The following is an 18,086-nucleotide window of genomic DNA, read 5'->3' as shown; positions in this document are numbered from 1 at the left end:
ATTAATGGTAGTTATTAAAATTTATTTAGTTTGGAATTAGTAAAATATGTTTGATAAAAACTGTGATCAAAAGTTTAATGTAATAATTCTGCCCACACTGTATTTTATTGACGTGTAATCACTGTCATGTTGCAAACAGTCATTGGTCTATCACTTGTGTTTTTGACTGTGTTTTATTAAGAGGATATCTAACAACAGTGTTTTAAAAGCAGTTCTGCTTACCGCATGTCAATTCGCAGTCGTCTCTTATTTTGACAGACGCACACTGACGCTGCATGCTTCATAAAATGCCCTAAAAGTTGTTATTGGGCTAGCCAAATGTCAAATCAAAAAGAACCAAAAGAACTGATGACATCCACTTAACACAATGCAGGTGTTTTTAGTAATAAAATTAGAAAAATTGTCATTGGGAGAAACTTAAACAATACTTAAACAATGCCAACATCATATGCCAAACCTGAATAAACTGCATAAAATTAATGATAAAAATACATTTTTGTTGTGCCATCAGTTGTGGTCTTGACCGGTCTTGAAATAAAATCCGAGTCCTCTTTATCTGAGATCGAGACGAGACTGAGTAAAAATGCGCTTGATTCCAAGACGAGACCAAGACCTTTAAAAAGTGGTCTTGAGACCGGTCTCGAGAACTACAACACTACTACACACCAAAGGAAATGTAAAATCTAAATCGGACAATAGGTCAAATTACGTTAAAGTAACAAAAATATATGTTGATTTGACATCATTTTTTACAGTGTACTACCTCAGTGACAGCTGAGGTACATCTTTTGTGACCAATTTTTTCTAACAATGCACAGATTGCAGCTTTAATTCTACAATTACTGTAACAAAATAATTTGTTGTATTAGTTGTGCCCAAGTAAAATAGTAGTAATGCAGGGTAAAAGCAAAAGAAAACTACATTGTTGAAAGTTTAGATAAGCAAGAGAGTATTTTATGCAGTAAGCTTTGATAGCATCATGAAGTTTGACTGCAAAGGAAGCAAAGAGGTTAAAAGTGGTTACAATTAGCCTGGCTGGTAAAATTTGCTCGCGTTGAACCTTTTTTGGATTTGTAACCTTTGCATAGTTAACATGTAATACACACTCATACACCAACGGAAATGTAAAAGCCTGAATCAAATAATAGGTGTTCTTTAAATAATATCCAGGCTCTTTTCGGCTTATAATAATGGCATTGGATAGTGCCCCGTTTTTAGAGCTCCAAAAAAGTGCATCTATCAATCAAAAAACTAATCCATACAGTTATTAAATGTCTTCTAAAGTGAAGTGATGGGGTCTTGTAATATTGGGTCAGACGTCAGCTTCCGCCTTAACTCAACTCTCATGAACATGTGTACGGCCGTAGTTTATTAAGTTTATGACCAAAGAGTTTTGATATTTTTCTTATTTAAAACTTGACTCTTCTAGTTACATTGTGTACTAAGACAGACAGAAAATTAAAAGTTGTGATTTTCTAAGCAGATATGTCTAGGAACTATACTCTCATTCTAGCATAATAATCAAAGACTTTGCTGCCGTAACATGGCTGCAGGCAGGAGGCGCAATGATAATACACAGCAGCCAAAAATAGTCCCCTTAGTAACTTTCGATAGCAGGGGAGTATTTTCAGGCACTGCACCTCCTAAAAATCAAATGTTTAACCCTAGGGAAGCTGGAAAATGATTATATTTTCAAAAAAAGTAGAGTTTCCCTTTAAATTCAAACAGTGTAGCTGGTCACAAGCATGCGTTTTTACTGGTCAACCTGCGTCACACACTGGTAAACAGAACTTCTATATTAGTCCATCAGATAGATCGGCACTAAACTGCACAAACGATAAAAACAATTTATGACAAAGACAATGAGTACGTTTACATCCACAGAATAAGCGGATAACTATCAAAAATCTGCTTATTACAGAAAACTGCTTTCATGCGTTTACATGCAAATCAATAAGCCGGCTATGCAGACAACTGCGTTTACAAGTGAATTGAAGAATTATCAGTTTTCTCGCAGGCAGTGACGTCACCACCTATAGTACACAAGAGTCGTTCAAAAAGTCAACGGTATATCTGTCTTAAGCTGTACTGTTGTATCTCTTCTCGTGTCTGCAGAACCTGCAAATGTAACATGAGCTGCTATTTTAACAGTTTCTCTGCCAATTGCTTTAGTCGAGCGGAGACTTTTATGCATTACTTTGCGCTTACTTCCGCTTGTGACGTTTATCTTTCATAAGCGGAGACATGCGCACATGGACAAAACCGTGAGAAAAGCCTGTTAAAGTGTTTACATGCCACGCGAAATCGGCATAATGAGCAATAAACTACCTGTGCCGATTTGTTCTTGCTTACGCCGTTTATGGGCTTTCCCCGATTAAAGAAAACCGATTTACACGTTTACATGACCCCACGTGTTATCAGTTTATTAAGCATAATCGGCGTAAGACTGTGCATGTAAACGCACTCAATGAAAAAACACGGTGAAGCATATTACTCACAAAAAAACAATAAGTATGCAAATGGCAACTTTGTTTTGGAGCTGTTGTGTGTACAGGAGTAGAAGTCAATGTTACGGCTGTATGTCGGCACAGTGGCATCGATCAGTGCATGGAAACAGTAAAGATATTTGACTCTGCTCAGGGATATGAGGTAATGGGGTCAGATTCCAAAAGCACTTTGACTGGGACTTTATAAAATTACTGTAACAGAATATTATAGTAATGTCTTGCGAGGGAAAAGTTGGTCATAACGCTTGGACTACCACAACATAAACTGCAATCACTATTTCTACTACTTGCCTTGCAGAAATCAATGTAAACATTTATAATTTCAAAAATCCTAATCCCAAATCTGCATCTAGCAAAAATGCATTTGAGATGTAGATCTGGTATGATCTTATGTGCTTGAAATGGTCCTGAAAATATTTGTAAGAACACAGGAGTAAAGCCAAACCTGTTAATTCATTAAAGCCACACACAGGCATTATTAAAATGACTCATAAAGCTTGAATGTTTTTCATATGCAAAGCTTTTCAAACGTATGTGTCATAGCAGCAGCAGTCAAGTCAAGTGCAGCGCGGCTTGGATGTGACCACACATGCCAAGATGGTGGTGATGAAGGCAGAAATACGTATCATTAGGAAACAGCAGCCCTTGGAGGGTTGGTGGAGGGCTTGATCATGCTCGGTAATTTGCGGAGCACAACAAGAGGATAGGTAGGGACTGATGGGAGCAGAGGAGGTGCAGGATGAATTCGAGAGGGAGGGAGAAGAGGAGGAGGCCTCTGGGTGCTTTCGGGCGGTCCCGCGGGGCACGGAGCATGTGAGGATGTACTTAACCCTTTCTATGCTCTCTTTTGGCAAATAGGACAAGGAGGTCGAGGAAGGGAGTAATGGGAGGGATGAGGAAGTGGCATCAGACATGCCTTTTTCAATCTAAAAAAGGTGCAAATCAGACTTATTAAATAAAAGTTATGAAGGAAAATATTGAGAGAAACGGAAGAAATGCTATTTGATTATAATGTGATATAATTACATATTTGAGGGGAGTTTGGTTCCAAAATGCAATAAATCCATTTTGACTCATTTGGGTAAATATGTGTTTTCTATACCAAGAAAACCACTATTTTCTGTTACAAACGTTCACATAGCATCTTTAGGTTATAATAACATTACAAATTCAAATCCATAATTTGATTTTCAAAGATTTATTATAAAAACTGATTATTTTTCCGCAAAATGCAATAAATACAAGTTTTTTTTCAAAATGCTATAAATCTATTGAATCAATATATAAATGTGCATTCATCTTGCCATGATATATTCATTTAGTTGACTAGTGGTATACACGGATAAAAAAAACATTAAAGGAATAGTCTACTCATTTTCAATATTAAAATATGTTATTACCTTAACTAAGAATTGTTGATACATCCCTCTATCATCTGTGTGCGTGCACGTAAGCGCTGGAGCGCGCTGCGACACTTTGATAGCATTTAGCTTAGCCCCATTCATTCAATGGTACCATTTAGAGATAAAGTTAGAAGTGACCAAACACATCAACGTTTTTCCTATTTAAGACGAGTAGTTATACGAGCAAGTTTGGTGGTATAAAATAAAACGTAGCGCTTTTCTAAGCGGATTTAAAAGAGGAACTATATTTTATGGGGTAATAGCACTTTTGGGAGTACTTCGACTCGGCGCAGTAACACCCTCCCTCTCCCATTATGAGAGTGAGAAGGGGAGCGGACTTTTCAGGCGAGTCGAAGTACTCCCAAAAGTGCTATTACGCCATAAAATATAGTTCCTCTTTTAAATCCGCTTAGAAAAGCGCCACGTTCTACTCTGTACCACCAAACTTGCCCGCACAACCACTCGTCCCAAATAGGAAAAACGCTGATGTGCTTGGTCACTTCCAACTCCATCTCCAAATGGCACCATTGAATGAATGGGGCCAAGCCAAACGCCATCGAAGCATCGCAGCGCACACAGATGATAGAGGGATGCATCAACAATTCTTAGTGAAGGTAATAACATATTTTAATATTGAAAATGACTATTCCTTTAATGGCATTAATCAAAACACTTACTTTGTCATATTAAGAACACTGTCATTGCTGATGTCATCCTTGGGACGTCATCGCTGAACTTTTTTGACAGCGATCAGCTGTAAAATGTTTTGGTCCTGCTTGATTTTCGTTGACTTTGAGTAAAATAATGGAAAGTTTTTCATAAGATCCTCTGGGGTCAATGTGTCAGCATGACAGAAGCTTGATGCTGTGTGAGAACAAGCAACAGCCGGCATTTTTCCTTCGACCTAGTGCCTCTCACGAGAATTATTCGATTTTGATGGCTTACGTTTCTTCCCCGCTACAGAAAACCACCACAGGTTTATCAATGCCATCAAAAATATTATTTTGTTTTTATTTGTTTGTTGATCACAAAGTACAAAGTAGATGAGGAAAACTATGATTCTGTGTGTATTCAAAGCACTGCCCTTATTGTTTACAATGCGTGGAATGGTGCGCTGTGATTGGTTAAGCAGATTTATTGCAGCCTGCAGAGGAGGTGGACTGCCGTTTGTCAGGGTTTGGAAAAAAAGGGAGATAAGATGACAGAATAACACGGCGGATATTGGATTTTGCGTAAAATTAAGAATTTACTTTTTAATACGGACCTGACACAATACTGATTTTGGCGGTAACTCGTTTTTTTTTTTAATGCTGTTTATTGCGTTTTGGAACCAAACTCTTCATATAGTTATAGGTCAGGATCAGTTACTAGTAACAGTTTTATAAAATCAGACATTCAGGCACAAGTGTTTAATAATAAGGACTGAAAAATGATGTTTGTATAGCAGTTATCAAACATTTGTTTTTACATTTCAGTCAAATTTATAAGCAGTAATGTGATGAAAAGCAAATGGTATTTAAACATTTTATTACCACAATGAACACTTAAATTTTTTTTTTTTTTAAAGAAACAGAAGCTTATATCATATAAAATATCATTTAAAATAAAATGGGTTTTTTACATCAATAGGATACTAAAACTCACTCAAACATATACAAAGATAATATTGGTTTAAAAAGTATCAACAGTAACCAAAGCATTCGCTATACTTGAGGTGTACCGAGTAACATTGTCCACTATGTAATGGTTGTACTCCTGAATAAATGTGACCCTGGACCACAAAACTATCATATGGGTTAATTTTTTTAAATGGAAATGTATACATTGTCTGAAAGTTGAAAAAATATGCTTTCCATTGATGTATGGTTTGTAGGACAATATTTGGCAGATTTGAAAATGTGGAATCTGAAGGTGCAAAAAAATCGAAATATTCAGGAAATCGTCCAAATGATGTCCTTGGCAACACATATTACTAATGAAAAATTAAATTTACAACATATCTTTATGGCACATGATCTTTATTTAATATTAATGATTTTTGGCATTAAAGAAAAATCTATAATTTCGACCCATACAATGTATTTTTGCTATAGCTACAATATACCTGTGCTACTTATGACTGTTTTTTTTGGTCCAGGGTCACAAATGTATAATGCTGTTATACACTCACATGTGACCAGCCAAATACTTACATCTAAAAAACCTTCCTATTTTTCAGCACCAATTCAACTTTCACCCATTTCAGCCAACAAAATACGACCCTTCCTGTGAAAGCCCAGCCTAAGTCATTTTTTGATTTACCGTTTTCTATAAAATCGTCCTACATACAGAAAATATAACCTTGATATCTTTATTGATCGAGTAAGGTCATGTCAAAGATTGAAATTAAACTTTGATGCTCCCAATATTATAATTAGATTATGAGACTTTAGCCTGGATTTCACAGACAGGGTCACAAACAGAAACAAATATACAAACATCGAAATTAAATTCATAATAGAACTGTTGCCTAAAATTTAAGGCATACAAATGCAATTTAAATAGAAGTGTGTGACTTTTGCATTAAGTTGGCCATAAAGACACATAGCATTAAAACCAGGATTACATGTAAATTAATACACAGAGTCTCTTTAAAGGTGCCAAAGAATGCATTAAAATAATATGGTAAATAGTTTTTTGTTATCTACAAGTATGTGGCTTTATTAAGTGCAAAAATTATCCCGAGATGGATTTACATGTCCATATACAACCCGGGAATAGATTTGCCTTTGGAATAAAATCATCTATTATTACCTTATTTGAAAGGGTCATGAATAATAATGTTGAGCTCTGCTCTGATTGGCTGTTTCACAGAGCAGCTCCTTCCAGTAGCTCTGGATAATACATTGTTTGAAGATTGTTAATGGACGTTTCTAAGTAGTAAGTTTGTGTTTTTATTCAGTATGGACCAAGCGTGCCGCACAAGCCCTGAAAAGTGAAGCCAAAACATCTCGATCGCCCCCCAGTGACCGGTCCCAGTATAGGTCATAAAGCCCGCCTCCCCATGTTATTCAATGGGACTTGAGACCAACTAAAAAAATTAATTACACTTCAATTATCTTTTTTCCGAAGTTGGTTTCTGTCATTTACTGTAGTTTGTATCACGCTGATGTAAATTCAAATGTTTGTTTTTAAAATAGGTTTGTGTTTAGTTAGTTATTTAATGATATAAAAACGGTGGTGTCACGTCATGATTGACAGCTGTGAAATCGTGTGATATGCGCATTCTACGAGAGCGAGGGCGGGGTTTTGACTTCGCGCCTTCCCTTCCTGCTCACTACTGCGCATGACTGGTCCCGAAATCGTTATTCTCAGACTCAAGACCCAAGATGTCAGCGCCATATCGGGACACTGGCGGCTTCACTTTTCACCAATGGAAGAGAGCGAACAGGCGTCGTCCATCTTTTTTACAGTCTATGGTTTGGACCTGCAAAACGTAACCGTATTGCCAATAGTAGAACTTCAACCTAAACGTTAGCATCTAGCATTAACTAGCATAAAGTGGTAGCTCAGCAGTCACAACTTTATTGAGATAGTCTTTTGCATGCACAAGGTTTTCATAAGTACTCATGAACAGAACTTTTATTATACATTTATGCCTAGGTAAATAATATTCCATTCTATGGCACCTTTAAGATAATCCAAAATGGTTTCCACAATTCAATGTACCGAGTAAACTTTGATGATTGACAGCAAACCATCACACCGAAAAGATAAAGAGAGCAGATAAAGGAAAGGAAGGAGACAGGGCAAGAGGTAGGTCTGTACTTACATGGGTTGGAAAGGGTTGCAGGGAAGGGAAGTTCTCCTCAGGGTAAATGGTCTCTCCCTTGGAAAGAAAGGGCTTCAGACCAGAGCCGGTTTCATACATAGACATGGGGCGGCTCACCCGTGCAGACAGGTGCCGTTTCAGGGCAGAGGAGGAGGAAGAGGAGGAACAGGTAGAGGGGTTGGAAGGATTTGGATGGTCAGGGCCCGCGGGGGTCTGATAGGGCTGTTGAGCTGAGACCTGGCGCCTGAGCGAGCTGTTCTCACTTTGCACAGACTGCAGCTGGAGAAACGAGTAAGCAAGAGAAATGGAGAGAAAAGCAGAAACTGTAGCAAAGCTTAGCTTACAGAGAAACGGTCAATCATAGATGAATGCAAAAGTGTTCCTGTAGCAGCTCAATTGTGCTAGCAACGCAAAGGTCATGGGTTTGATCCAGGAGACACACACACCGATAAAAATTTATAGATTAGATGTGCTTGCAATCGGCTTTGGATCAAAGCGTCTACCAAATGCATAAATGTAATGGACAAGTAAAATTGTTGAGTTCAAATGCCAACCTAGGCCTGTTGAATGTTTACTCTTTACATTTACATTGTAAAGCGCTTGAGCGTTGTAGCATTGGTGTCGATAGTGTTTGAACAACAATTTTAAACCAGACTATTTATACCTTACAAACCTTACTATTTTGACATGTTGTATAAGGATTTAATGTTTAATAGTAACCCTGAAATGACATGAAAGGGTTTAAAATGTGGAAAATAACTGTGCTAATACATGTTAAAAGGCATTATAGGGATCTGATATGTTTTATCTATTAAAGGTGGGGTGCATGATCTCTAAAGGCCAATACTGACATTTCAAATCACCTTAAAAAAACCACACCCCAACCCAATAGAATCTGGACCTTCTTTTGATAGACCCGCCCCCCACATATGCAATCCAGGCAATGATGTTGGTTAGTAGACACGCCCCTTACTGCTGATTGGCTACAAGTGTGTTTTGGTACTCGGCCCCATAGATATGTGTAAAGGCTGGATGTCTTACTGCGGAATCTCTAACGGCATCACCTGGCGGCCATCCTACCCCAGACAGCTCGCTCACTCACACCATTCCGTTCAATGGTGCAGGTACTTCTAAACGACCACAACCCGCTCAACCTTCCACCGATTTTCAAACGGTTTGGTTTTTTACAAATGTTATTAACGTGGCTACAATTCTGGATGCTTTAACATGTTTCATGAATTTTTTTTTTTTTTTAGTATAAGTATGCAGTGTCATAGGTACATCTTTGACGTTTATAACACACCAAACCGTTTGAAAATCGGTAAAAAATTAAAGGAATACTCCATTTTCTCAAAAGAAAAATCCAGACAATCCACTCACCACCATGTCATCCAAAATGCTGATGTCTTTCCCCGTTCAGTCATATTTGTTATTTTTATTGTCAAAAATGACAATCGTTTTGCTAGATAAGACCCTAATGCCTCGTTTGGGATTGTTTATAGTCCTTTGAAACCGTTGAAAAAAACTGTTAAGTGTTGAGTTAAGTATTAATTGTTGGTGTCTATTAAAGTCCATTAAAATGAGAAAAATCCTGCAATGTTTTCCTCAAAAAACATAATTTCTTCTCGACTGAACAAAGAAAGACATCAACATTTTGGATGACATTGTGGTGAGTAAATTATCTGGATTTTTCTTTTAAGAAAATTGAATATTCCTTTAAGCAAGTTATGGTCATTTAAAAGTACCTGCATCATTAAAACTTAATGCTACGAGTGAGCGAGCGCCCTGTGGTAAGATGGCCGCCAAAATGCGGACGTTCCACTCAGTTGGCCAGCAGCGAGGGTGAGACATCTAGCCTTTATACATATCTATGCTCGGCCCGACTCCCTTTCCAAAGTGTTTTTCAAAAATCATGCACCCTGCCTTTAAGTTTTGGATGTACATATAGATACATTTTGAAGAAAAGTGCTCAGTAAACTCTGTTGACACGAAACTCGCCATTAATTTCATATTCACTCCCTGCTGCAGGTATGGTGGCGTAAGCAGAATGGGTCATGTGATGTCCGGACCTCTATTCAAAGCAACTTAAAGTGCATTACAAGATATACATTTTTATCAGTGTGTGCGTTCCCTGGGTTCGAACCCCATGACCTTTAGCCTTGCTAGTACAATGCTCTACCACTGAGCTATACAGGAGCTTTAAATATTATATATTTGACTTTTTATTGTTTTTTAGTTGGTAAAATGGCTTTAATATGAAATCTACAATGACTGATAGTATTTATAAATACTAATTAGAATAAAAGCCGGATTTCAATGGAGGTTTGATGAAATTGAACGTTTGTTGGATTGTGATGCAATTCTATGCTAATTAAACAAAAAAGTTGTAATAACAATAATAATAATAATTATGATTATTATTATTATTATAATAAAAGTACAAGTTTTTAATTATTTTAAATAAAATTATTTTAAATTACTTAAGGAAGGTATTTTATCGCAAATGACGCTATTTTATCGTAAACCAACGAAAGTATACATCTACGATTTCAATAACTAAGTGAAAACACTTTTTCCATTCACCTGACCAACACAACTTTTCCATAGTCTAGCTTTGTTTGTTTACATAAATTTAAAAAACGTTTACGTCGTTCATCTTTCCTTACTTCAATTCAAATTTTTAACGCAGCTTTGAAGACTACACTTAATGTTAGCGCAATGACAAAACGTTAAATGCTCTCTTATTTGTAAGTAAATTCGAATAAAACACCTACTAAATGAATAAATGTAAATTAAACTACAATAATTTTAATATGTTAACACTACTAGTCTCAAGGAGTACGTCATTTAAATTGATGTATAATTTAGGTCACATAGTTTCAGCTAAAATGTTAGGAAATCATTGCCTGGAGGTAATAAATCTAAACTTCTTGACAGCCAGACTCAAAGTTAGCATGCAGGCACAGGCGGATACAAATAAGACGGCACAAGTTAGACATGCTTAAGAAACTACAGGGACAAAGACTCACTACATAGCTTAGAGAGAGGCCATGCATCAAAAATTCTGCAGGGTCGGAAAATAAATATAAGCAGAATAAAAGCGTAACAGAAAAGCTCACTGAATTCACCCATTATTACATAATTTTGGTCATCGCTATTTATATCCAGCCAGATGTTCAACCAATGCAAAGCCACACAGCTTTATCACAAAATATTCACAATGATCGAATTTTATAACAGATGAACATTCATCATTGTCTGAATATGCAGGTATATTTCGAAACATCTCAAGTCAAAACTTGAACACGTCTAAATTGTAGCTGTTAAAAGGACTAACACTGGTTTTAGTCATTAAAGTAGGGAAACCATTTATAACCTTAAAAGTTTCGCTTTAAAATATCCTTTCTTATAATTGGTTGAGAAATGTAACAGGAAACATGTTGAAACTGTAACTTCCCTAAACGGTGCCTATAGAAATGGGCAAACATAAAAAACCTGCTTTTATTCTAGAAATGAGCAAACATTAAAAAAAAATACTATGTTTGTTTAGCTTTCATTTCCAGTACAAGCTATATACTCCTTCAGCAGTTTATAGATTTTTTTCTGTATTTTTTTGTTTTGTATGCTTTTGTCTGTAACATATAGTTTGTGACACCTCAGTGCCAAATTTCCTAACTATAAGATGAATTCATTTATAAATGTTACAATTAAATTACAATTGAAAGCGTTACTCAATGCATTTTTATCTACAGGAGTATCTGTGCTAAACTTTTATATGAATGTGCATAAATACAGCTTCTGTTAATAAAAAGACATTGCATGGATTCGCGAGACCTTTACAGTTAGGAAGGTTAGCATGCCAATGAATTATTGAACAGTCAATATTATTTTGATGTCAAATAGTTATTTGGAGCATCTCTAGTGGTATGGCGATTGAGTTCATGCTGGTTATTTAAACACTACATCACAATTATTACAGTATTATTCAGACATCAATATTCCAAAGAATGTTAAAAGTCAGGATTGGTGACATTAGGAGCCATTTAGGTGATGTCACCCCCATTTTCTCACACACATGCATGGAAGATCTTTAGGCGCTGGGTTTAAAAAGTCTTGCTTTGCTCGGGTTAAGGAGATCAAAAAGGGAACCCCTCAGACCAGGACGTTCAGCGCTCAATGCTGAATCTCTGGTACCTTTATATGCATCAGTTTCAGCTCTTCGCTCAGGTTACTGTTCGCCTTCATCAGTTCCTGTATTTTGGCTTCAGAGGCCGAGAGCGCATTCTTCACTTCCAGAAACTCCTGCACGGAAATCGGTCCGTCGGACACGTCAGAGTCTAAACTCTAAAGAGGAAAGCAGAAGTTGGGAAACACGGTTGAAACGTTAGTCTAATTGTGTTTAGAAGAACTGCACAAGAAATCAATTCTTCAAAAAACCTTAGCTCGGTCTGCCTTGCCCATTCGCAATTCAACATCCGTGTCCTCATCAGACGCCACGCTGTCGTAGTCCGGCTGGTCGATTTCTTGGCTTTCGCTTCCGTGACGACTACTTTGACTTTTGAAGAAAACATTGTCAAGGTCTATGAAGAAAAACAAAACAATCATGAAACATTAACAGAGGAGCCATCATAATAATTGGGGACAAATAGTTGATGAATCCAAAAATGTACCTTTAGGACTTAACACTGAACCTCCCTGCTGGCGTCGCTTTGCATCACTTAAAATATCAATCACAAGGGTGGCGAACTCATGGGCATTAAATCTTGCAAGCTTTTGTCGCCCCTGGAAAGGAAATTAAAGGTTTATTCAGCCAAAAATGTAATTAATGCAGTCATTATTAACTAATTCTTGTGTCATTCCAAGCCCATATGCAGTTTTTATCTGTACAGAACTAAATTAGAAATACACAACATAACATTGTGCAATATCCCAATTCATACAATAGCTTTGTGTGAGGAATACACTGAAGTTTAAAGGAAAATTTACTGATTATTTATTCAATGGCACTGACCGGGGTTCAACATTTCGAAGCTCAAAAAAAGTGCATCCATCTGCATGAATCTCGCAATACGATACACATCACGAAGCATGGTTACGATTAAGGGTTTCACGATTCCGGTTTTAAACCGAAATTGATAGAAATTAAGTCACAACCTTGAATCTCGAATGGGAAAAAAAAATGGAATCGTCGATGCTGCCACGCTCCCATATCACGTCCGGTCAGCTTGCCAAGTGGGAAAAAAACACAAGTTGAGTGCTGCGAGTCAACCTTCTCTAACTTAGCTAGCTACAGCCAGTTAAAAGATAGCATGGCAGGAGACACCACGCGAGCTGCTCTTTGATTGTTGTGGGCAAAAATCCTTGATCTTGCGGCACGTTTTCTTAAAAAATAAATGCGATGGAATAGGCGGGATTTTAATGCAATGAAACTGTAGAAACTTGCGGCAACTTGCAAAAACTGCGGTAACTTGCAAAAACTGTTTGCAGCTCTTGCAGATTTTCAATGATGTTCACGATACATAATCACGTCACTTCATAACATTCCCATGGCAACAGGGGACATGGCTGCGCTTGTGTGAAGTAAATGCAACATTTTTCAACTTTCTAAGATATATGTGATTTTTGCTACAAAAATGCAGGGATCATGAAATCATGCAATATTTTGCGCACAGAAATCTACAATTTATGCCGCGAAAGTGCGGCATATTTGAAAAAATTACACCTCCGCATAAATATGCAGACCTTTGCTGATTATGTGTTGAATCATGCGATTGCATAATCGCGTTTTTCTGGAGGGACTGATTGGGGTATAGTCTCACAATCTCGTCTGACGGTAATAAAAGCGCGTTTTTAAGGTGCAAAGTACTGACAGGAATGTTCATCTGACAGAAAGTTTTGTTTATCAGGTATGTGCGTGTACCATATTTTTTCACAGGTAGCAAGACTAACATGGCAGGGCATCTCCGGGTTCAAGGTCAGATATTATAAGATAGCAATTTTTTGTGCTTTCAAATCGTGACACCCCTAGTTACGATACACTATGTTGCGTTACTAAGAGTCGTGGCCACATATTGGGATATTTCCTATTTTAGGAATATAATGGGATATAATTTGACACAAGCTGTCATTGAGAACACACCACCATATGCAAACCTTAGCAAAAATGTGTGGTGCACCCCTATGCAAGGACTTCCTGTCACTGTTTAAGTTCAGAGAGAAGAATGCTATCTAATGGTTGGGATGTAAACTTCAATTGAAACAACAGCCATGAATCTTATATGATAAAAAAATTACTTAAAATGTCACAGTAAAACTAACAGCATATTACTTTGGGAACCTGCAAATAATTGCAGAATCAATATTTGTTAGTGAACAATTCTTTAAATGATCATTCATCTTTAACATGTAGCACTTTTGATGCCACTTCCTTTTCCTGATCAATCTCATGCCTGGTTGGCATGTTCGTCTAGCACATTTCTGCATGGTGAAACTGTCACTTGTCTGAAGTGAGAGGTCTGATTTCCTGCTAATGTGAGTTTGGTGACTGTATATTTGCTGTCTGTTCAGCACTCGCCTGGTTGCGTGTTGATGAATACTCGGGGTTTACAGGAAGGAAAGGCACAACTGTTGTCTCTGTTACCAAGGCGCTGTGGTTCTGTGTGGCCAGCCAGACTGCAAGAGACACACGAGAGAAGATGCTTAAAAAGAGTAATGCTTTACACTAGAAAACCGGACTACAATCATGTCGAATTTATATATTTCTCCTGTTGTTTATTAAAGCTAAATATCACAGTGATCTTACCTGCATCTGTCTCTCTTCTGTCCACCTCGTCGTACACATCCATTGCCAGTTCTTCAAACAAATGATCGCTGAGCTGAAATGATGTTAACAGAGCTGAATGAGTTTACTTTATACCAAATTGCATTCAAGTTCCTATATAATTGATTAATTAATGGGATCCAACCCAATGATGTTGATGCCATATTCTACTAGTTGAGCTTTCTGAGAATTTTATTCTCAAAATCTCCCTAGAAGAAGAGCATATGTCATCTATAATAGATGCTGTCAGATTAAGGTTTCTTTTAGTTAACCACATCTGACCCGAGAAGCCTTATCTGTCTCTTTTTACGCACTTGGCAGATTTTTTTATCCAGTGGAAGTGTGCATTCAAGCTTTATTTTTATTTAGTATATGCGTGTTTACTGGGATTGAATCCATGACCTTTGCATTGCTAACACAATGCTTTACAAAGTGAGCTACAGAAACTACATATATACTGTAATGTAATTGCTTAAAAGTGTCAAAGAATGCATTGAAATAATATATAACGTTGTTCCCTGATATCTACATAGAAGAAGGTATGTGGTTTATTAAAGGGATAGTTCAGCCAAAAATGATATTAAACCCATGATTTACTTACCCCTAAGCTGTCCGAGATGCATATTTCCATCATTTTTCAGACAAACACATTTTTAGTTAAAGGAACAGTATGTTAAAAATTTTTAATTCAATTAATCATAAAATGGCCCTGATATGTCACTAGACAACGAGAAAATCCAATAGATTTCTTTTGTGAAGGATGGATGCACATTTTATGGACTTGAAGGACGTGGACCCCGTAACTTTACATTTGATTAACTGAAAGATCGAAAACATTTTCTAAAATAAATGAAAATGTGTTTGTCTGAAAAATGATGGACATATGCATCACAGACAGCTTGGGGGCGAGTAAATCATGGGTTTAATATCATTTTTGGCCGAACTATCCCTTTAAGTGCAAAAATGATCCAGAGATGGTTTTGGGGTGAATGAGTCTTCACTTTTAGAAATAATATATTTTTGAGTTTTTCTACTGTATATGCATGAACAGCTTTTAACACTCCAATGAAACAAACAACAAATCGCATTATTTGACCCCTTTAAGAATAAACAAGCACACAAAAAGGACTTACAGACTGCAGTTTTCTTTTTGCAGCTTTTGCAAATTCTGATAGCTCCGCACTGCTATAAAAGAGTCAAATATATATAGTCAACCATAATACACAAACTGATTTTCAATTGTCATTCTCAGTGGCAAATACTTACACATTTCTTTTCCATCAGCGACAGCAAGAAACAGAACAACATGCAATGAACAAAACAAAACATAACATCAATCATAAAGATTTGGCATTTTGACCGTGTAGAGGAACAATCTGAGGTGTGATCAGTAGATGCATGTCAGCAAGTTCCTAAACATGACTGAGCACATCCCAGAATGCGTCTCTGCAGTAAACACCTCTGACATCACTATTATCTTAACAGAACGTAACAGATAAAGAATTAGTATTACCTGTCTGCCATCTGTGGTATAATAAAATGTTGTCCGTTCTTGTGATCTAAAACACAGAAAGTGTATTCACAGTATTGAGACACTAGCACTGTGCACATTTACAACTGATAATAACATTAAGACATTTTATTGAACCATCTGGCACTTTGAATACCCAATCTGTCTATGTAAGAAGGGTGCTAATCTTGCTTCAACATAGATATCAAAACATCAGATCTTCACCAGCATGTAGACTCACCAGGCTTTCGCCCGCAGAGGTAGAATGCCAGCCTGTCTGTAAGCTCATACTGTATCTCCACCAGCCGGTCTGCTAGGTCCTGATAGCCGGCCTGCCTAATTGCAAACAACACAACTATGTGAGCAGTGTCTAATCAAGATATTTGCTCATAATAGATATTACAGAAAATTATATATAGCATAAAATTTATATATATATTTATATATAGTAACATATTGATTACCTTGCATAGTTTATTGGCGTTTTGCCATTGGAGTCCGGAGCTCCAGGGTCTGCCCCATAAACACACAGTAACTCAGCCTGACATACCTGCCCCGCCTTTGCTGCTACGTGCAGGGGTGCGTTTCCTTTTTCCTGTACAGATAAATAAAGGAAAAAAATCAAGCATTGAGCAACTAAACAATTTGATAAAATGAGAGAACAAAAGTTTTTACCTGGTGGAAGAAGTTGGCTTGAGCTCCGAGCGACAATAACCGCAAAGAAGTCTCAAGATTGCCGGTTCGAACGCTTGAGTGAAGTTGCTTTTGAAACAAAGAAAATGTACATCAATAAAGAAAGCTCTGTATATGCCGATGTCAACATGGATTAAAATGACCCTCGGATAAGCCCCACCCCCTAGTTACTGTTGCTATGTCCGGCCTACGTGTTCATTTTGTAATGAATGCTGATGATAGATATAGTTTAAATCCGCAATGCACAACTTTTGCCGGTATATCCCAATCTCAGCTTAAAACATAAAAGTGCAAGTTACTTACAGACTCATCTTGCCGTGGATTGAAGTCAATTTGGGTCAAATTGTCATTTCCAGTGAAATCGTACCTGACAGCTCAACTTAAACATTGTTTTTATAAACTCTATTTTTATTCAAAAGTTTTATACTGCTGCTTCAAGATTAGAAAAATAAAAAATACTGCATGTATCGAGGTACCCAATTTGCTTGTTAAGTCTGACAGCACCGCTTCCGGGTCAAAGCGTGCTTAAACAAAACAAAACAAAAAACAAATATTCACTCACACTGTGCTTTAAAACTATGGAAATCCCAGATGATCAGACAGCGGTTCATATTTTATGAATCAGTAAAATATTCAGGGATGTCGTGAGCCTGGAGAATGTAGTGTGCTTCGTAAATGTATAAAAGCATGCATGCAATGAGTAAACAGGGCTCATAAACAGCTGTTGAGATTGTAGTCTCACTCTCATCCAACACCTTTTTGGATAAATAAACATTACCATAGATTTTAGACCTTGGATAAGAACAGCTGGCAATATAAGAAAAGTCTGTACTGTTTTTAGGGTGGGGCTTATCAGGGAGTCAATTGTGCAATTCATTAATATATGTCACCCATGAAAAAATTTACCATAAAGGATGCACAAATTATTAAAAAAATAGAGACCTAGGGGAATGCAGAATACAAAGTGTTAAGGGTCCTTCACAATAGTATGTACGATAATGATGACTATAAAAATTATTAAAAAATGAAGGAGAATAGCGGCGTCTACACAGCAAAAATAACAATATAGATACGAGTAATGATATTGTTGGGATCCATTTCAGAGCGTTTCGATTTCAGCTGATGAAAGACAAACATACTGCAAAAAAATTATCTCTGCAGATTCCTGAATGTTGTAGAATTAACGTTAATTATTATTCATTAAATGTGAATGCTAAAATAGTTAGTTATTTTTTACTCTTTTCCCACCATTGACGAGTTATCTCGTCAATTAAGAAAAAATGCTTCCCTGCCAATAACGAGTTTTTACGGAAATCCATATTTCTGCCATTATCCACTAGGT

General features: G+C 37.0%; 1 protein-coding gene across 2 annotated transcripts in view; it reads right to left on the bottom strand.

Moving 5' to 3' along the window:
* git2a (G protein-coupled receptor kinase interacting ArfGAP 2a) overlaps window positions 1-18,086 on the bottom strand; it is a 38,487-nt gene that overhangs the window by 10,063 nt on the left and 10,338 nt on the right. For both annotated transcript variants that reach the window (XM_073860834.1, XM_055198686.2), the window contains exons 5-15: window positions 16,727-16,813; window positions 16,516-16,646; window positions 16,293-16,387; window positions 16,055-16,100; window positions 15,675-15,726; window positions 14,524-14,596; window positions 14,296-14,393; window positions 12,392-12,503; window positions 12,159-12,301; window positions 11,916-12,065; window positions 7,722-8,000 (exon numbers count right to left, since the gene is read on the bottom strand). In XM_073860834.1, the coding sequence (XP_073716935.1) occupies window positions 7,722-8,000; window positions 11,916-12,065; window positions 12,159-12,301; window positions 12,392-12,503; window positions 14,296-14,393; window positions 14,524-14,596; window positions 15,675-15,726; window positions 16,055-16,100; window positions 16,293-16,387; window positions 16,516-16,646; window positions 16,727-16,813 (1,266 nt within the window). The remainder of the gene's footprint in view (window positions 1-7,721; window positions 8,001-11,915; window positions 12,066-12,158; window positions 12,302-12,391; window positions 12,504-14,295; window positions 14,394-14,523; window positions 14,597-15,674; window positions 15,727-16,054; window positions 16,101-16,292; window positions 16,388-16,515; window positions 16,647-16,726; window positions 16,814-18,086) is intronic.

Source organism: Misgurnus anguillicaudatus, chromosome 22 (genome assembly GCF_027580225.2).
Source record: "Misgurnus anguillicaudatus chromosome 22, ASM2758022v2, whole genome shotgun sequence".
Lineage (NCBI taxonomy): Eukaryota > Metazoa > Chordata > Actinopteri > Cypriniformes > Cobitidae > Misgurnus > Misgurnus anguillicaudatus.
This window is presented reverse-complemented; position numbering and strand designations above follow the sequence as displayed.